Here is a 21231-nt window from a genome sequence, read left to right on the forward strand (position 1 = left end):
AGTAATAGAAGAAGGGGCAGTGTGAAAAACTGATGCTTAGGAAGTTCCACCTGAACATGAGGAAGAACTTTCCTATGCAGGTGAAGCTGTGGAGTTTCCCTCCACTGGAAATATTCCAGACCTGTCTGGACACAATCCTGTGCCCTCTGCTCTGGGATGACCCTGCCTGGGCAGGGAGGTTGGAGCAGGTGACCCCACTGTGGTTCCTTCCAGCCTGACCCTGTGCTTCTGTGTACGGGAATGAACGCCCCACCCACTGCATTGATGGGAAATTCTCTGATACAAAGGTTCAGCCCTAAAACTTTGCAAACTTGCACCTGTCTCACAACAGGAACTTGGTCAGCTGCACGTATAACCGCAGCTCTTTGAGTCAGCCCAAGAAATCTGCTTGTAGGTGAGTGTATTCCTCAGCATTAGTTCCATGCAGAGACAAAAGCAGACTTTTAGGCAGACACGAGATTAGAACCCTCACAATCCCAGCAAGAGCTGACCGAGCACAGGACTTTACTGGGAGAGTGATTAGAAAGCATCCCTGGTTTTTACAGGGCAAAACTTCAGGAAGACCTGACCTGCATCACCGTCTACAGACCAGCAGCCCCTCTGCCGGCACCCTGCGCAGGACGGGGAGGAGCAAAAAACAATCCATAAAAGCAGTTTTCATCTTTAAACAAATTCCCAAACCAAGCTATTCAGCCCGAGTCGGGGCATCCCGTTTTTGCGGGGTCCCCGTGGGACACCTTTGCCTCGATGCCCCCGCCCCAGCCCGGCCCCGCCGGCTCCGCGGGTGCTCCGGCCGAGCTGCGCGGGGCTCCCGGCGGGTGCGGAGCGATTCCCCGCTGGCCGGGCAGAGGGGAACCCCCGCGGGACACCCTGACCCGCCAGCCCCGGGGATGGCGAGCGGCGGACACCGAGCCCCGCGGCCGCCCCGGTGCCTGGCGGTGGCGCCGGTCCCTCCCGCGGGGCAAAGCGCCCGGACGGACGGGACGGGACAAGCACCGGGACGGTTCGGGGGACACGGGCGGGTCCCGCACAGCGGGGACGGGGCGGAGCGGCCCCTCCCCGCGGGCCGTGACGCGCTGGGCGGGCGGGACCCCGCGCACCTGCGGAGCCCCCGCCTTTGTGCAGTGCAGGTGCGGCGCCCACCGCACCCCACCCCCCCGCACCCCCCCCGCCGTGACGTCAGGCGGGCGCTCGCGGGGCACGATGGGAGAATCCCAATGTTTTCCAACGGATGCGCTCAGCAGCGCGGCGGCTTGAGGCGACTCCGGCAGCGGCGCTCGGGGGGGGGTGTCCCGGGAGGGGGGCGGCGGCGGCGGCGGGGGGCCGGGCCGGCGGCCCGAGCCCCGGCTCTTCCCCACCCCGCCAGGCGGCATGGCCCACCCCCCTGAGGCGCCCGGAGCTGCCCCCTGAGCGCCCGGAGCCGGCGGAGCGCCGCGCCGCAGCCCTGCCTGCCGAGGGCGCCGGGGAAGATGCTGCCGCGCCTGGTCCTGCCCGGCTGACGCCCCGCCGCCGCCGCCGCACCCCCGTCCCCATTGTCCCCCGGCCGCCTCCGGCTCCATGAGCGCCTCCTCCTCCCTCCTCCTCTGAGCTTCCCGCCCTCCACCTCATGGCTGCATCGGAAGAAGGGACCGGCTGCTTTCTCCCGCGAGGCAGGTCGCAGAGTGACCCCAGCATCCTGACGGACCCCGCGGGACCCGGGGAGCACCCAGGTACGGCCCCGCTCCCGCCGGCGGCGCTCGGGGCGCGCCGGGAGCATCCGCTAATTTGTAAGGGAGCCCGTTCGCCGCGGGCGGGCAGGAATTGGGAACATATTTCCTGCAGTAAGTGCCGAAATGGTGCAGCGGCTGAGCTCCAAAGGGGATTAGAGCGAGCGCGTCCCGCGGCTTTGGCATCGCCCGGTGAGCGCGGGGGGCGCGGCCGGCGCTCGGTCCCGGCCGGCCGGGGGTCCCCGGGGCCGCGGGCAGCGCTCGACCCCGGCTCTAGCAGAGCTCATTTATGACTTTGGTGGGGAGGGGGAAATGAGCGCTAATAAAGCAGGCTGTTTGCATGGGATCGCCATGGAGACAAGGCAAGCAGAGTCATAATTAAACGCTTTCTGCCCACAAGAAGGTAATTTTCACTTCATGGGGAGAAGCGTAATCTCCTTATGAAGTGTGGGCACAGAGGGTGGTGCTGAGGGGACACAGCCCAATCGTTAGTGTATAAATAGAATATTGTCATTAGAGTTTTTTTGGTTTTTTTTTTTTTTTTGAACAATGGCTAATGAGGTTTTCATCTTCACTTTGAGGAGTAATTCTAAATGTCTGTTGGTGGTGACTCAGTAATTTCACATCGTCAGAATCTAAGCAGTGTTGAGACCTTTAGGGGAAAAAAAAAAAAAAGAAACAAATAGCTACATCACTTTGATGTGATGTGATTGACCGGAAAGGCACAACAACAAGCTGGAAGCAAAGGGTAAGAGGCAGTTTACTCTCCGTTTCCCTGAATAGATGGTGGTCACACAAGAGCTGTCAGGTTTCTTTATGAGAAGAGAAGTAATCAAAACAGCGTAAAGACAATGAATGGGGTGTTGATCATCACTACCCGCTCCTGACTTCTAAGCCTAGAAACGGGTTTAGGGGTTGGGTCAGGCACTATCAGCCTGCAGGAGACAGTCCCTGGATGCAATTTCGGGTTGAACTTTGCTCCCCTTTCTCAGATTACTGAGTAAATAAAATATTCTAGGCTCTATTCATTCACCTGCTGTATTGCTTCCTTCTGAGCCGATGAGGATATTAATATTTGTATCTAATTTAAGTTCTTCTATTTATTTGCCTTATCAAGCAATGGTGAGGACACTGGTCTGGAGTGAGATACAAATTGAATTAAGGCAAACAGTGGATGATTTATCCCTGATTACCAACTGCTCCGATACCCTAAGTGAAGGGAACAAAGGACTCTTCTAACATGAACTGCTCGACTCACTCCCAAAGGGGCAATCTTGACTGAAAGAGGGATGTATGTTCCTGCCATTTGATTTCTGGAAGCAGAAGTGACTAATGAAAGGAAGGCGTGTGCAACCTCGGTTTTAATTCCTCTAGATTGTTTTCCGCTAATTAATTCTTTTGGCCTTTGTGAGATACACAACAAAGAAAGTACGCAACATGTCCGACAAACAGACAAAGATATAAACATTATTGTGCTTTTTGTTAGGAGAAGGAACTGTCGATACCAAGGAGCATTTTTTTTCCCCTAATACAGACTCCATCAGACAAACCAGTGTCCCATTGCATGGCAAAAGCTCTTCTAAAATGCAAGAGAAGGTGTCTTGTATGTGTTCTGTTATTCGTGCAATATGTGGAGAGAAACAACAAATGCATATGGTTTTTGTCCAGGTAGGCATGAATAGTCAGTGGTAGAATTAGCATGTTTGGAAAGATTTTCAGGTTTTAAATTTGTTCATCAAATAGTATTCAACATCTGTATGCTTCCAGATGATAATAAAATGAACCTAAATTGCTTAATTTAAATGAAATTTTACCTTACAGTGTTGTGAGTAATCATTATGAGCATTTTCATAAATTTGGCTACTTAAAAATCTGGAATACAATTTATATTAGGAATTATGAATTCTAGATGACATAATTGCAGTTTATCTTATTTTACTGTCCTGGAAAATAATTTTATCATTATCATTATAGCAGCGTAATCATCTATGGACTCTGAGTCAAAAGACAGTCTTAGGAGTGGGAAATGATATGTCCAAAGTTTGTGTTTACATCCCAACCCTGCTCGCAGACAAACCATGTAGAGAAGTGTGAACATGCAAGATTCTTCATTAATCTAATAATTAAATTAATTTTTATTAACATTTAAGTTACGTGTTTAAATTACAGACAAACAGACCAAAATTATACCAATGTATGGGTGTAACTGTAGAATCCCTACCAAAACCATTCCTACTTTTACCTGGCTTTGAGTGATGCCATATCCCTGCTGGAGATGCATTCTTGTTTTGGAACAGTTTTTGGCTGTATGACGTGGTCAGGGATTATTCTGCACCAACTCATTTGCCTGTGCCTACTGAGGAAAGTATATTGAGGTAGGAAATGTAACAGATGAAGGCAGCCTCGACTCTCAAAAATTTCCTGGTGGATTTTTGGTTTAAAGACATATTTATATTTATCTTCCTGACTTGTACAATTACAGCTTTTTTTTTGGTTTGTTTGTTTGTTTAGCCCAGCTTTATGTAGGAAGTTTCAGTGCCATAGCTGAGAGTGTAGAGCTGACAGCATAAAGAGTTTCATGTATTTCCCAAAGGAAATCCTGTGATGCAGTGCTTGATTTTCCTTTCCTTCCAGAAACACCAGTTTAACCAGTAAAACTGACCCATCACAGCGGGGTTTGAGCCTCACTGGCTGTCTCAGAATCTGCTCTCCCTGGACCAAATCATCCCTTTTTAGCTGGCCCTGAGCAATGTAAACATTAGATCCAAGGAACTCGGGATGAGGATGCTGCAGATGGTGAGGGTTGGTTCACCTTCCCAGTGCTTCATCTGCAATTTTTTTGATGAACTATTTGCTCGGGTGAAATGTCAAAGGGAGTTTCCCCATGTGAGAGGAGAGCTGAAGTTTGTTGGTTTGTGAGGTTTTTGTTGTGTTTTGTTCATTTTTGAAGAGGACTGTGTTTTCATCCGGCAAGAGCGTGGAATAACTCAGTAGCTGGCTGGTTCAAATAGCCTTAGATGCTGATTTTTGAGAAGTCCTGCACACTCACAGTCCTGACTAAATTGCCAGCAGAAACTGCAATTACTCCAAGCCTTGAACAATAAAGGCTTCGTGATAAAGCCTCTTCTTATCTAGTGTGCTTTTCCTCACAAAGCATTCACTGTAGAAATGAAAAGCTATTTTATAACCTTGATTTAGAAGAGCTGCAATCTTTACAGGCTATAGTGAATTTTATCACATGTAAAAAACTTACAAAATTACCACATTCCACTAAAACCTTACAAATATTCCTACAATAAAACAGATAAACAAGGTGTTCAGTAAACTAGACTAGGGGCAGTTAATAACTATTTATTCCAAAACAGAGATACAAATTCACTGATTTAGATTCTTCATGTGCAACTTTATTTGAACGGCAGCTCCTCACAGTGATCAGTAAAGATGTCACAATCACGGTCTGAGAAGATAAGATGGACTTTAGTTCAGGCTCTACTGACAAAAAGGTGATTTACTTCAGCATTTGCATGGTTCATAGGGGTCCTATTGGTAATGCAGAGAATACTGGAAATCATATGAGAAAGATAAGAAGGAGTGAGTGTTTCTTTGCTTTAATTGGATCAGTTATTTTTTTTCTCCTTTAAGATAAAATCATGCATTTCAGCCTGTATTAAAGTGAACTATTTAATGGCCACGGACTGAGCAGTATTTTATGAGAATTGCTGTAGTACAACAAACACTGGGCTTCATGTCTGAGTCTGTTGAAGCTCGCTGTCACATTGACTGAGCAAGCCTTGAAAAAGGAGGATGTCCTTACTTTGGGAAACAGACATCAAAATACTCGTGTCTTGCTTAACTGCAGACTGTCTCTAGGCCAGGCTGTTGTTAAGAAAGTGAATTTCTTTCTTATTCACAGAATCATAGAATGATTTGGGTTGGAAGGTCCCTTACAGATTCATCTGGTTCCAACTCTCTGCCACAGGCATGGGCACCTTCCTAACCTGAATAGATCAGGTTGCTCCAAGCCCCATCCAAGCTGGCCTTGAACACTTCCAGGGATGTCAAGAATTTCCTTATCTTACTTGTCTTTCCCTTCCTCCACCTTTCCAGATAAGGATCAAGAGAGAAAGGAGAGTCTGAAGAGAACAGATTTCAGTATCACCATCTAATTGAGAGACAGTTGCAGGAAGCCAAAATATTGCTCTCATTATATCCTTCCAGCAGTCACAGGGCAGAGGGAAGATTGACAATCTCATTTGATTTGTATCATGAAAGGGAGGGGCGCACAGACTGAAGAAGAACACACTATGTCAAAACTCTGTATTACTTGAGGAGATACAGACAACCATGACAATGTGTGAAAATGTCATCCCCCTCCCCCCCTCCTTAATTTTGGGATAATCCATTTGAATTTCTGTAAGTACACATTGATGCCATCACATTTTGCTCTCTGTGCTGCTGCCTTTCCTTCCTGGCACCACACAATTAAAGAAAATCTCCAGGGTGGACATTACTGAGCTCTCCAGCAGACCTTGCCAGTGGTCCACCATGTGTTCCCTGTCCTCCAGTGAAGGATGTGGAGGGAGGCAAGGAGCTGCTGTGGTGCAGGCCGTGGTGTTAGATGTTGTTAACAGTTCTGTCATCATAATTTCTTTCTGCCTTATGAAGGGGGGCTCCTCAGCCTCTCCTCTGGTGTGGTGTGCTTCAAGACCTGACAAGTTAAAGCTACTGCAAAGTAGCTGTTCCAGAGATACATGATTATGTCTAGGCCAGACACCAATTCCCTTTTAATTTCTATTGAATACCACGTGTAATCAGCAGCACTGCGCTCTGAATTAACTCCAGGGGAGACTGCATAAGACTTAGAAGGTCCTCCACCACTCTTTCTAGTTTTCGTAATTCAAAAGTTCCGTACCTGGCAGCATTCTTGTAAGTATTCTTCTAGGAGGCTAAGAAGAGATGCTGAGATGAGCATTGAGGTGTTATGTTCCTTTTACATCATCTCTCTTTGGGCTGGAGGCTGAGCTGAAACCCAGCAGAGCCTCACAGGCAGTGTGAGGAAGGACATCAGTTGTGACGCAATAAACAGCAGGTACAGGAATACTCTCTAACACGGCTTTTTCTTTCTCATCTTCTGTTTTGAAGCTGTAACCTCCCCTGGATGGACTGTGCCACTTCGTATCTATCATTGTCTTCTAGTAACATTTTTGGATTGATTTAGCTGCCAAAGATTTTAATTGACTCCTGTGACTGCTGTGTTTGTTCCTTGAAGAAGATTGCTCAGTCTGAGTCTTGAGCAGTGGTAGGGAGCCTTGAGCCACTGGAAAACTGTCCTTTCCCCCTTAACAGGGCACTGGAAACCTCAGTGATGTTGGAAGCTGCTGGCAGGGGATGTTTGGGAACTCAAAAGCAGATTGAAAGTGAAGTGTGGTCGGTTTGGGCTGCAGGTGCTGGTGTGGAGCAAAGGGAAGGCAAAGACAAACAGGAATTCCACTGGAGTGCACAGAGATTGGTGCCAGCTCTCTGAATCTGCTCGAGCCATTTCTGCTGCAAATCTGTTCAAGCCAGGCCCATCATTCAGAAAATCTTCTAAGTGTGTGCTTAACTTCCAACATGTGCTTAAGATGGAAGGAAATGGATAGCAGAGGGAGGACAGAGAGACGCTGTGGGTGCCCTGCCTGTCAGCTGGGCTGCTGCTTCATCCTTCTGCAGTCGTTTGGATCACTGCAACTTAACCAGGGACTTAAAGGCTTATCTGCGATGTCTTTAGTTGTTGCATGAATTTTCAAATTTGACCCTAATGCTTGAGCCAGGCAAACAACTATAAAAAGTTGTTTGGGGATTTTTTGGGGTTTTTTTCACCAGATAGATTTTGGTTTCCATTTCATCTTTCTCTGTCAACAACTCTGTCCTGTTAACAGAGTTTGTTTCACCTGCATTATATTTTTTCTGAAACAGAATTTTACCAGGTCTCCTACATCCTTTCCTTTAATAATTTATGGACAAAATTAGCTAATCAGTGCTTTTGCTCCAGTTTATAACTGAGCCCTATTTTTTTTACATCTGAAACTTAGTGATATTCTCTCACTCAGAAGTTCTTATTCCTAACAAAAGGGCTCCCTGCTGAAAGTTACTATTCCACACCTAATGGGGGCTGTATGCAAGAATTCTCAGTAGTGACTTGAAACATTCAGCTTATTAGTTAATATCCTATTTTCCTTTCCGTTGGAATCCAGATTGAGTCCTATAAAGCTTCCCAAAACATTTCCCATTTGTGTGAATGTAGAGTTAGAGTCTTTTTCTGACATAGCACCTGAAAAATCATCACCATGTTACCAAGTACTACACTGGGAGTTATATTTTAAGAGATGGTCCCTGTGATGCAGGGAAACTTCACTGGAAGCACAGAACTCCCTTTTCTCCTGTGTCCTGCAGCAGAGAATCTCCTCTTTCCCCAGCAGCCCTTGTCGCTGGCACGACTCATCTCACACATGGCAGCTGTGCTCCAGCATTTTCCAGGAGGGGTGGATGATCTCTCCATCCCTGGAGAGGAGGATGGGCACAGTGTGCTCGGGAAGCTGCAGAGGTGGCACTTCCTGGGCGTGGATCCTCTTGCTCCAAATGCATAATTTTGGCCCTGCACATATAATTTGTGCCAGTGGTGGGGTATCATTACACTGCTCAACACGATGCACACTTAACACAAACTGCTTTCTGCTGTTGCCTGAGTGTTTTACTTACTGATACTCAGTTTATTTTTTGGGAATCAAGGGAGAGCTTGGTGAAGTTATGTTTTAATGCTACTTTTGCAGAAATTAAATGAGGTCAGTTAATAAGTATGCTATTCATGATGAGGGTAGGTTTTAGGCTTTTCCAGAGCTTGAGTGTTCCCAGTGTTTGGAGATTTGTATTTAGCCAAACTTTAGAGTTCTGTAAAGGAAATACAGAGCTTTAATGGGGAGAAAAGTGTTTTAAAGTTCTTTTCTTCTAAATCCCAAGTTGGCAGGTAGTCTGAATGTTGCTGAAAAGACACTTAAACTATTTAAACCTCTTTATCCAAGAAGTGGAAATACCGATTTTTACGCCGTCAAAACCTAGACTGGATTTATGAAAGTGAGGTCATCAGATTGGAAATACCTGATGGTTTTTTATGTTTACCTTTGTCTCTTTAATTCAGGCTTTCTTTTAAAATAAAAGTAAACCCCAAATTTGATTACATGCCTTAAGTAAAAGGACTCAGACCTAATTTACACACCTAATAACTTGTGCACACAAGTATTTGCTTCTCTGTGCAAATAAGAGGAACTCGTGTCTGTTAAATAATAAAAGATCTTCACACTGTAGCTATGAATGAAGGTGGTTTAAGATTATTCATTCAGTTCATGTTTGCACCACACTTTGAGAATGGAATGAGTTACATAATGCTGGGAGTCATGTTGTATATTTTAGTGAGTAGTTAAATAACAGTGTAAATTTTCCCCAAAATCTTTAATTTGGGAATTCTCTGTCAAGACTGCCCAAGTCGTGCTCTAATGAATGGGCTACACCATTTACTTATTTATAAAATGGAGTTTTAAAACCAAATTTATGGCTTTGTATTTTAAAAATTTATTATGTAGAATTAATTGCCCTTACTTCCCTAAGCAGGTCAAGTCTATAAATACTAAGAGTAAGTAAAACGAAATATACCTTCCTTTTGCTTCAAAATGTAGCCAGTTTGGATGCTAATACAATAGATTCTTTGTGCCCATTAAATCCCATGCTTTTGTTTGAAATTCAGGTTGATTTATGGCCTAACAAATACACAATTTATACATGCCCCAGAGAGAACCTCATATAGGGACTTGACGCAGGTCAATAGCTCCGTGCTTGAGTCTGCATAAATATTTCAGTGAGATGATCTGAATCAAAGGGGATCTTATCTTGCTTTCTGTAGTACACTGATATTTTGGGTCAGGAATGTGGACCTGTGGTTGCAGCTGAAGGAAGGCTTGTCCTTATGCATAAAGCACTTCAGAATTGGTCATATAATGAAGAGACAGTTTGTGTGTTAATTTCCTTAATCTATTTTTTTTTTAACATCCTCAAACTGTTCAGCTGCTGCATAAGCAGCAAGTGGACGCAGATTACTGCATTACATCAAACCAGTGAAGCCTTCACTGTGTTCTGAGGGCTGCTTCATTCCTCAGGCCACACAGTCTTCTCTGTGCCTTGTCCATATTGATCTGCTGGGAATGGCTGTCACTTTTCATTCAGTTGCTCTCAGAACTCTGTATCTCATTTCTCAGCTAAACGGACTGCACCAAGACTTGGGTTTTTATCCTTAAAAGAACACAAGGAATGCTGCATTGGGTCAGGACTGAGGTGTGTCCAGCCTAGGACAGTGTTCTTGACAGGGGCTGGAAGCTTGGGACAGGATGGGAGCAAAGGGAAGGGTGGCTGAAGGAATACACGTGAATTCCATATGAAATCATCGGGGTCAGTCTCCTGTGCTGCCTTCAAATAACAGCCACAGGGGCTGATGCTTTGGGCAGGTCCGCTCAGCATCTCAAACCAGTCCTGCTGTCTTGGGGAGCTCAGACAGAACCTGAGTGGAAATCAGCCTCCAAGAGAGTTTCTTGGCTCCTGCAAGTTCGTTTGTAATTGTTCCATCATGAATGAGATGAATCTGTGTGGAATATTTAAATAGAGCGAACATGATCGTGTATGCAACACTGACTTAATTGGGTTTCTCTGAAGTTTGTGCTTTGCAGATGGGACTTCTGTAATTTTGTGAGCTCTGCATTTAGGATAGAAGAAATTTTTTTTTTTTTTTTTAAATTAGAGCAGTTCTGTAGACTGGGTAGCAGCTTTCTGAGACTGCAGAGGTTTCAAGGAGAAAAACATCCTATTTTCAGATACAGCACTTAACTTAACTTCAGCTTAAACGTTTCCTTCCATGACAGTTGCTCATTTGACTTTGCTCCATGTTACAGTGCCTCGAAGGACAGAATATGTACTCACATTAGACTACCAACTATGCAGAGAAAGCTCTAGAAAGAAGAAAATGGAGTCTTGGACTCATCCAAATTCTCCACTTGCCCAACATAAGTTTTAAATGCCTTGTTTCTTGTTTGCCTCAAGAAAATTAATGGAAAAATCAGAACTGAGCTACGTTGTGAGTATCACATCAGATTTCACAGGAGATACGTAACTGCAGAGAACTTAATAACACATCTTCCTGCAAGTGAGGAACATAAGTGAACTGCCACCTGGGAATCCCCTGCATTGAGGAACACACCAGAGGTTCCTGAGAATGTGCGATTTTACTGTAAACTCCTGATACCAGCTCAGGATGGAATGGCGTGAATACAAAAACCGTGTATCCTCACTAAACCCTTGATTCTGTTTGATCTGCAGTGGGAGCAAATATCAGCCACTGCCCGAGGCTGCTGCCTTGAACCCTTGCAGCAGTGGTGAACTTAACAGATGACATGATCAGATGTGGATTTTCTTAAGGCAAACATAGGGAATGTGAATTGCAGCTGTCAAGATGGATAGCAGAGGGACTCCTTAGTGTTATGGTGTACATTTGCTGCTGTAATTCAACCAGAAGAATAAACTCAAAGGAAGCCAAAGAAAAGATAATTTTAACATGTAGAAGTACAAAGGAGCATCCTTCGTGCATGAATGAAGATGTTTTAAGAAGGAACCTAACTAATAGAAATTTTTCCTTTATCTCCCTTCTCTAGTCCAAGGAAGTATCACTGAAGGCAGCACAGGCTGGTCTGAAGACTGGCATTCCTTCTGGCTCACTGGGTTGGTGCTTCCTTCCATTCTCTTGTTCTCATGTGACAGGGTAGAGCTTGTTGCAACTCCTTTTACTTCTCAGTCTGTTTTCTCTATGGTTTTTTGACTTTTCTGCCATCTAGTCTGAGTTCATTCTAGTAGCTAGCTCTTCTGCCTGAGCAAATTCAGCAGCTCCTGCTCCAGAGGCCTTTCTCCCAAATGATTCTTGTGGAAGTAGAGTGGGTGTTACTGCTGTAACAACAGAGAAGCCAACAAAGCCTGCCTCCCTCCAAATCCAGCATTTTCAGTCCTCAGTTTGATCTTAAACTGCTAAAAATCTCATTTATGACTGGGGACTTCAGATTGGCTCCTCTGTTGTCTAATGAAGAGTCAGCCTGAGTGAAGCCTCTCCCCTTTAGGGCCTCACACAGCAGCTCTCCTGTGGGTGAGGAACCAAACCTGACCTCACACCTGGGCTCTTCCTACAAGCAGCACTTCAGAGGGTCACTGGTGTCCTCTTTCATCAACTCCATCCTTGGCTGAAAGTTGCCAGTGAGCTCCAAAGTTATTGTGGGTGACAGGAGATGAAGGGGTTAAACAACCCTTGTTTGTGAAAGAAGAGCCCAGGAGCAAAAAACCAGGAGAAGCTGTTTCCAATAACTTGTTCCATTTATATTTTTCTCACTCCTGCTCTCACAACACAACTTCTAGGCTTTATTCCAACACATCAAGGGTCTCGAGTTCTACCAACCTTCTCTAAAAAAGCTGCACTCTGACCTGGGGCATTACTCATCTCTCTTATTTGGGAGATGATATTTTATATAATCAGCTATTTGTGTCCTGCACCTGCAGAAAATCTATTCTGCTTTGCACCCTGGAATTTAATATTCTTTGATTCACCTATTTTTTTTAGGATTTTAGACATTTTTTGCAATAACTTCTGTAAAAAACCCAACAGTAAAAAACCCCCCACCTCTCCAACCCAAACACTTGGCACTGCCATGAGCTTATGAATTTTCAGACCATGATTTGCTTGGCTGCTCAAATGAAATAATTAAAAAAGAGTTAAGTTACTGAATATATAGTGGCTTAGACATCATAAACTACCAGCAGAGAAATAAACCCAAACTTTCTGAATAGACAATATGGAATGATATTTTCACTCTATCCAAAAGGACAGATCTCTCAGAAGGAGGATACGCTTCAGATATATTTTAAAATTTATTTTCTCATCCTATTAAAAGAAATGGAAAGCTAATTCTGGTGGGTTTAATTAATTAGTTTTAAATTCAAATTCCCCTCCCTCTCTCAAGAAATTCCCCTGCAATTTGCCAGCAGAGCATTGCAGAAATCTTTTTTAGATCCTGGTAGCTGCTGTAAAGTTGTCTGGGAACAAAATCCACTTTTCAACAGATTAATCTAAATGTACATATCCAAGTAGGGAAAAAGTGGCAGTAGCTTCAAAACTAACTTTCATTTTAAGTAGTTTTTTGAAGAAGGAGGAGAACTTTGGGTATTACATTTTGGTTCTTCAGAAATACTCATTTTTTTAAACACAAGGAAACTACTTTTTCCTGCTCTACATTAATAATCTGATTTCTAACCAGATATGGTATGTTAAAATGAAATCACAGAGACTTAGAAATATCTTTTCTGACAGAAAGGGACAAGACTAAGCATATCAGAGCCGACAGGAATCGTGCAGTTTAGAGATTTTGTTGTTATAGATCATAATATTCTCATAATACAAGGGAGATTACAGAAATATGGCATAGTCGTATTTTGTCTGACATTGTAAAGAAAGAAAGACTTAAAGGATTAGTCTTGGTAACTTAGCTATTCCTTTGCAACGTGTTGTGATATAATAGGAAATAATGCAGCGCAGATCCTGAACATGAAATAAAGCCTCTGGTCAGAATCTCGTTAATGCCAGAAATGATTTAAACCCAGCCAACAGCCCCAGTTTTCTGTCCCAGAAATGACAACACAAGATGTGACGCCTCTTACTCTAATGCTGCATAAGACCATATCATGCATGTGATTAAGATACGATTCAACACGACTAATTCCTCAAGATTCACTTCTCTTCATTGTTAGAAACCCGAGGACAGCACAAGAGAGCTGGGTTAGATTTTAGATGGAAGCTGCTACTTTGACAAGGAATCAAACTACTTCCTTTTCCAGTGTCTGTGGAGAGAGATGGGTCAGGGAGGCAAAGTTAAACGTTTTTTCACTCAAGTAAGCTAAGCACCTAATTTACACATTCATCAGACACAAAGCATCCTAACAAATCACCCTAATGAGGCATTTGCACACCCACACACGTTTATACTCATGCTGTTGCTCAGCTTGCACCTGCACTGGTGGTGAATAGATGTGTAATTACATCTTGAGTTGTTGAAAGCAGGCCTACAGGCAAGGTTTATATAGCTGGAGTGAGTGGCTGCCTTTTCGTTTCACTTTGCTGTGGTCGGCAGCTTTTTGGAAGCTGTTTTACCCCATCAATCCTGCTTTTCTGTTATGGCAGCTCTGGAAAGCTTTTCCAAGGAGCCCTACAGGTGTTGGCTTCGAGTCATGAACGTGTTGGGTGGCTGCTCCAAGGGCTCATGTCTCTTGCAGCGTCAGAGCACTGGGAGTCCCTCAGCTGATAACACAGGCAGACTCTGATAAGCTCAGAGCAAGGGCAAGGGCTAGAGAGCCAAAGATCAGGCATGCTCAGGTCTTGCAGATAAGGGAATTTGTGAAGAAGTGGTCAGAAAACTGGTTCTGCAAGATTCTCCTGAGAATAACAACTGTTACATGCTGATATCTGCAGAATCTGTCATGGCAGCGCTGATTTCCTGCCTTACAGCCTCAAGTCAGATCTTACAGTCCCTCTACACTAGAAATCAGCAATCTTATTTTCAGGGCAACCACAAAAATGAGGTTCTTCCACTTCATTAAACATCCAAGACGTGTTCCAAACTTTAGATTCACGACTGTTGCTGTGAAAATTTTAATTACACCTTCTAAAGCCCAAATCTTTGTTCACTCATTTCCCTTGGAACCAAAACCATTGCTAGCTCGGATGTTTTGTAACCTCCAGAAAAAGCACAGAGATTCCATTGCAGGCATCTTACCAGTGCAGCAAGCCTGACTGACCCAGTGCTCCTGCTCTCATCTGGTCATTTTGGTGCCTTTCAGAAGGTGTGACTTCCAAGTCAGAATAGTGGGTCTGGAGTGGTTTTAAGAAACTGTTTTATTTCATCCATTTTCTGCCCAAAACGCACTCTGCATTCTGAGATGTGAAGAAGGCCTTATCTATTCCACTGCCATCTACGTCTGCTTGAGGTGGCAGCCTGGTTATTTAGGATGTTTCCTGTGTCAGATGGATTATTTACAGAAATTGTATCCCAAAGATGTAGAAAGCATAATTTTCATAAATTGTCGGCAGCTTTGGGGTCCCAAGTATCACATTCAAATCAGCAAATTCCAAGTGGCTCAAGCATCAGATTCCAATAACACTGATGTTTGAATAGTAATTATATATATATATATATATATATATATATATATTTAGGGTTTTGTCTGAAATTTAGCAGTTTTAGTGCATTTTTACTGGGCATTTCACATCTGTGTCTGACACCACTGACCATCAGTTTGCTGGACTGAGGATAATGGGAACTCACAGTTGCACATCTAAACCAGCGCCTCACTGTAAAACTATTTGCACAATTTCAATGCCTGGACACTAAACTGTGATTCCCTTTCAGGTCCTGTGCTATCATATAATCCATATCCATTGAAAATTGATTTGACATGCATAATCACTGTTTAATTGTCATATCTCCTAAGGAGGCCATTTTACCGAAGTGAAAATAACAACGTAGGACAAGTATATGGTTTTCTCTAATAAGCAAGTTATTCTGATTACCCTGCTCTAATAGCATAATTGCATTCTGGATGTTCTCTCCTCAGCAATAACTCTGATAATTACAGTCCACGTGTGGTCCAGGTCCTGGCAGGGGGCAAGGGGGTGGGGTTTGGGGATTTGCTGCTGTTGATGTTGCTGCTCAAATCTGAATTTTAAAAATATGTGCCCAGATTTTTCTGCACTGCAGCTATGGTCGGGCTCTAGGATAATCTCCAGGATGACATAGAGTAGCTATCAGGTTTTTGTTTTTCATCATAATTGATGAAAAAAAACCCAAACAATTGCAGCTTTCATTGCTGGAGGGGAACGGGAAAGGAGAGGTAAGGAGGGGGATGGCAGCTATCACCCATTTACCTTCATATTTTTTGGGTTTTCCTGTGAACATATTGTGTGAAAAGCACAACCCAAGGGTATCTGGGTTTCTGACATTTTCTTTCTTCATGGCTCCTGCCACTATAAATCCATCAGGCCTGCAGTCACAGCCTCACAGTAGCCTGGAGTGAGCTTACAAGAGGCCAACCTCAAGCATCAATTCTGCCCTGAATATCCATACAGAGGAGGTTGCTCAAACTTCAGCTATATTTAGGACTGAATTTCAGCTGATGAAATATCACTATAAGAGCTCTTTCTCACAGAAAATGGAGAGCCAAATATTAAGGCATTTAGTCATCAAAAGAAATGAGAACAAAGCTTTTAGATCCAAGAGGATTTAAGTGTGGAACAGTCCTGTAGGAGTGCTTGGACAAATCTACTCTTATAGCTCTAAAGAAGTACTACAGAACTATCCTCATTTTCCAATTTTTCCCACCAAAAATTACATTTACTGCTGTAATATTCCAGTCCTCCTCTCCTTGAAAAAGACTCCAGAAAACCCAACCCCACCCAACGTTTGATCGCCTTAAAAAGGGAGAAGCCAGGCAATTATGTATGTCTGTAACTAAGTTCTTGCTAATGGTTTGTGCAGAAAGTGTTCAAATACTCAGATCACAGCATTAAAAAAAGCATTTAACAGCCCTTAGCAGAACAGCCAAGATTTGTCAGGGCCCAAATAACCCATCCTGATGAGGTGGCTGAGTCCTGATAGGGGGAACAATTTCACTGCTGTTGCATGGGGAATTCTTGTTCCATAAACAACCACCTCAGTTCTCCTGGGAATACTGCAGTCACTTCAGGAAATAACACAGCTTGCAATTTGTTAGTTCATGATATGCACTTTGTTTACTATACAAGAAGAGATTTAATGAAATGGCTTGGGGTTTGAAATGGGATTTTTCAGCTATTCATAATTTTGAAGCTGATTTAACCATTCACCTGGAATTGTGATGCAGAGCAAGTAATTGCACAAGGTAATGGCAATTACAATAGCTAACAGGCATAATGAAGTGTTTTGCATATGCACTCATGGGATTTTTGTGCATGCAAATCATTCGTATATTTTGTACAAATTTTCTTCATTGTATGTAAAAGAACTCTTTTATATGTTGTTGCCATGCCTATTTCATTTAGCACAGGATAATAAACTGAACATTCAAAGAATTCAAGCACACAGCTACCACTGATCAGTGTGTTATAATTGACTGACTGCTTAACCAGATTGCATGAATAATGCTTCTTTTTTAATCAAAGGTTGATTCCTTTGTGTTTGTCTAGTTCTCTGGTAGATCAAGGACTGTATTTTTTACTAGAAATACAAAAATTTTAACTGAACTTTGAGAAAATCCTTTTGGGGATTTTCTTGAGAATCTACCAGTGGAAGAACTTAACAAGAGTTGATCGCACAGAGGCCAGAATTTGCCAGACTGCTCTTCTTTCTTTGGTTTTGTTTCATTACTTCAATATTTCTTTTTTGTTTTTTTGAGACTGAAAAAGTCATGCTACTACAAGCCAGGAAGCTGATACACTTTTACTTGCTCCTGGTTTCTCCACACTCAGATCCTTTCCAGGTGACTCAAGCAGAGTCCTCCAAGAGCCGAGGCTCCATTTTTGGTAGAGTAAGGGTTTTTCTTTGCACATCTTTGCTTTTGGAAAATTCTGGTGAGATTAGCCTTGAGCTATCAGCATAATCCATTTCATCACAAAATGGTAAAAAAAAGAGATGGGAAAGAATCCCCTAAATTCAGGGAAGCAGCTTGCACAGGAGGACGATCCAGAAAGCTGTAGCTCCATCAGTGGAACGGTTTGGTAGTTCTGTAATGCAGCCCAGGCTTCTTCCAGGGAGCAGAATGACTCAGTGCAGAGGAGACAGAGCTAATGATGGCTGAAGAGTCTTAATGATGCGTGTTGTGTACAAACAAAGTACAAATCCATTATATTCTGCTTTCATTTTATTAATTGGTCATTCATTACCCAATGCACTGTCAATTAAGTGGCTCTAAAGAAATTCATGGTATCCTCTTGTTCCTTTTATTCATAATAAATATGTCAGTCTCTGATTAAATGCCTGAGTGGATAGAACATGTTCAGAGGATATGACATTGTCTACCTCTTCACAGTATGACCCTAGGCTCTGATGGCACAATTAATGCATGCTCCAGCAGACAGACCAGCTCCCCACAGTGAGATTCCTCAGTGGGCTCGTCCAAAGTCATCAGGGTTATGATTCAACCTAAAATCAGTCTCTAGGAGTGTCTCAATATACGCCCTGCAGGAGAGTCTCAGTGTGCTTATGGCTCAGAACTCACCGAGTCTCAGCCTGTGCTGGAGTGAGGCTCCAAGTAAAACCCAGGAACAGTCACCCATGCCTAATAAAATCACCAGTTCTTATTTCAGAGCATTTGGAAACAGATAATGTTTAAATTCTGACAAGCAAGGTACCAAATAGTCATGTTGGTCTGGGAACACAGTCAAATGGTTCAATCTACTCTAATTTGGCTAATTTCTCCTAAAAATTATAGTGGTCTCTCCCATTTAACAAAATTAGGCAGCATCTGTGCAAAGCAAGGTTTGAATAGCCAAGCATATGTTTTGCACACATGCAAATAAACTTAATTAAGAGTTGCACTCAGTCACAGAGTGAACTGACATAAGGTATTGGACTAGGACTGAGCAGTGCCACTTGTATTTGGCTGCTGAGCGCAGACAATACACATTTCAAACACTGCAGAAATAATCTAGCACATACAAGCTGGTGATGGTGACAGGAAAACTGTGACACAATCAAGGGAATATGCAGATAGAAAGTGTGGAGGTGCAAATACATTACTCATCAGGAACTATTTGCTCAGCTCTAATGGATGTCATTGCATCTGACTAAATCAGTAAGGGCTGTGAAAGCAAATTTGGGTCACGCTACCACCTTAGTAACTACCAATCTTACTAAGCTTATTGCCTTCTCAACCAGTCAAAACCCCTTAGACTTTTTCCTCCAGGTCCCCAGATGGTCTGTAATAACTTTCAGACTGCATTTTATTTAACTGATTCTGACTTGAAACATGAACAAGTTCTGTCCTTCTCAAAAAATAGAGAAGCAGCTAAAAATGCGAATTGGAGAGAAAGTCCTTGCTTCTTTTTATAGTCACAGTTTGAATTTCATGCATGGCAGTAGCTCTAAGGCACTGAAGCTATTAGATCATTTTTAGTTCTACCTATTATGTGAGCTGTTTTAGAAGAGAGAAAAACCTACTCAAATATATTTAAAGATAAAAGCAAAACATGAAACGCAGCATTTTGAACGTATGCAGGTGTCTGCATCAATGGCCTCCACGAGCCAAGTGCATTCTGAAACAATCACACAGAGCCTGAATTCACAGCCCAAACCATCACATAAACACTGACAGCTTTGGTGGATGTGGCTGTTTAATCTCCAGTGTAGCACTGGCAGGAGAGTCACACGTCCCGGGCACGGCGCTTCCTTTTGTCACTGATTCACACCAGTCCCAACACTCCAGTGCCAAGGGTGGCTTTGTACCCAAACTGGGGGACAGACACTCAGGCCCTGCAGTGTGACTGGTAACAAACACACCTGACCTCCTGAGATCTCTGGATTTCCAACTGGTGGAAGATGATTCTCCAGTGGGATAGGGAGAGTTAACTCAAGCTAGGGAACTGGTGTGTTCTCTCTCCTTATCTTTCACTTTCTCCCACATACACCCCCATTTATCTTCAAAATGTTTTAAAAGGCTTCTCTACTGGGCAGAGGAGGAGAAGAGAGGCAAGGTAGGTTTCTGTCAGAGTAATCACCTTGTTCTCTCTGTTTTAATCAAGAGGGTAGGCTTAGGTATCCTCACATTTGGGAAAGCAATCTTGAATTGCTGTTGAAGAACCAGCCTGGAAGAGTCATCCAGATGTGCATAATGAAACGTAAACTAAATGGGGTGCATAAAAATCTCTAGGGTATTGCCTTAGCAGAGGGCCATTAATTCTTGGGGCACGGTCATGAGTATTGGATCCTCTCCTGCGCTTGCAAGTGCTGCCTTGTGCTGCCCTTTCTGTGCAGGTCTGGGGGAATTGGACATCCTCCTGCAAATAATTCTTGTTAGAACAAGCTCCTGGGCAGTGGGAAATACCCATGAAAAGGTTGTGTAGCTGCTTGTTTGTCCATATACTAGAGGTAAAAGGTTTACCTAATGAAGAGATACAGAGGCTACCTGGGATTTTGTCTGTGTTGCAACTAGTTGTGCACCTTTTTCTATTCTATTTGTGCTTCCTTTCCTTTCAAAGGGATTTGGGGGTGCTTAGTTCTTCACAGTGCTTTGAACGCAGTGAATAAGGGGAATGTGGAATTCAGACCTTGGAAGGACCTGTGAAAGTCAACAGGAGATGGGCTTAGAAATAACCCCTGAGTGTTCACATTCTACTACAAGGACTGCTTGTAATCCAGTATGGTATTCCATTTCTTCTTATGCTTTCATAACCAGGGGGTTTATGGGTTGTACATATTTTATATACACTGACAGGTATTTTTAGCTAAAGTTATTTTTGATCCCAGATGCTCCCACAGGATTGGAACTGGCCTTTTCCTTTGGTCTGGTTCAACCTCTGGGCTGACTCAGCACAGTAATGTTTTCCTGAGATACATCCTTTACCTAAGTGACACATTTGTGAAACAAGAAAGGGAAATGTACAGGGACTCTAGTGAAGATCAAAAGAATCCATATCTTAAATTTCATCTTTCATTACTACTATGCAAGAATAGAATTTTTTTTTCCTGTCCTCTGCAGGACATAATTTTTTAGACACAAAGACCTTCATTCTGTAGTAGAAAGATGCTAAAGCAGGTTTCTTGTTAAAAACTACTGTTCACTCTTGTTTTCTAATACAAGAACATCTGTGTTTTCCTGAACGGAAGTTATGTGGTGTAAAGCAATAACCGAAAAGATCTTTCCGTTTCCATTGAAGGAAACAGTTGAACTTCCATCTACATCAAAGGATCTCTTTCTGTACTCCTGGCCATTTTAATAGTTTTCTCTAGTAAATCTGAAGGCTAGAAGAGCAGTTGTCATGGGAACTGGCAACAGATGACTCAAGAAAACAAAATTAAATGTTGGCTTGATGTCAACAGCTAATCTAGTGCCCTGCCAACTGCAATCACAGCTAACATGAGCCTTGCCCAGCAAGCTGTGATTTGAAAGGATTTGCAGCCAAAGATAGAGTTTCTCACCCCATGAACAGGAGAACATTTTAAAAACTTAAACTAATGAGGGGACCCAACAACTTTGGAAGGAGTGAAACTTAGAAAAACAGTGTTTATAGTTGCTGAGTTAGAGCCTTTACAGCCATAAATCAGAGTTTCTTCTTTGACATCAAAATTGTGATGTCAAATTAATTACCATTTCAAGATCTGTCTTAGCATTTTCAGAATCCATATGATTGATTTGTGCTGGGACAGAGTCCAAAAATTGTTTGAAA

General features: G+C 43.2%; 1 protein-coding gene across 3 annotated transcripts in view; it reads left to right on the top strand.

The window, feature by feature from the left end:
* The first annotated feature begins 1376 nt into the window (after positions 1 to 1376).
* PHACTR3 (phosphatase and actin regulator 3) overlaps positions 1377 to 21231 on the top strand; it is a 100913-nt gene continuing 81058 nt past the window's right edge. Inside the window, exon 1 of one of the 3 annotated variants that reach the window (XM_066199023.1) lies at positions 1377 to 1709. In XM_066199023.1, the coding sequence (XP_066055120.1) occupies positions 1607 to 1709 (103 nt within the window). In that variant the 5' untranslated portion in view covers positions 1377 to 1606. Of the gene's footprint in view, positions 1710 to 2027; positions 2455 to 21231 lie in introns of those variants that run through there. The other 2 variants (XM_066199024.1, XM_066199026.1) reach the window with 2 other exon arrangements.

Source organism: Chamaea fasciata, unplaced genomic scaffold (assembly GCF_029207755.1).
Source record: "Chamaea fasciata isolate MVZ Bird 193981 ecotype frontalis unplaced genomic scaffold, bChaFas1.0.hap1 SCAF_17, whole genome shotgun sequence".
Classification (NCBI taxonomy): domain Eukaryota; kingdom Metazoa; phylum Chordata; class Aves; order Passeriformes; family Sylviidae; genus Chamaea; species Chamaea fasciata.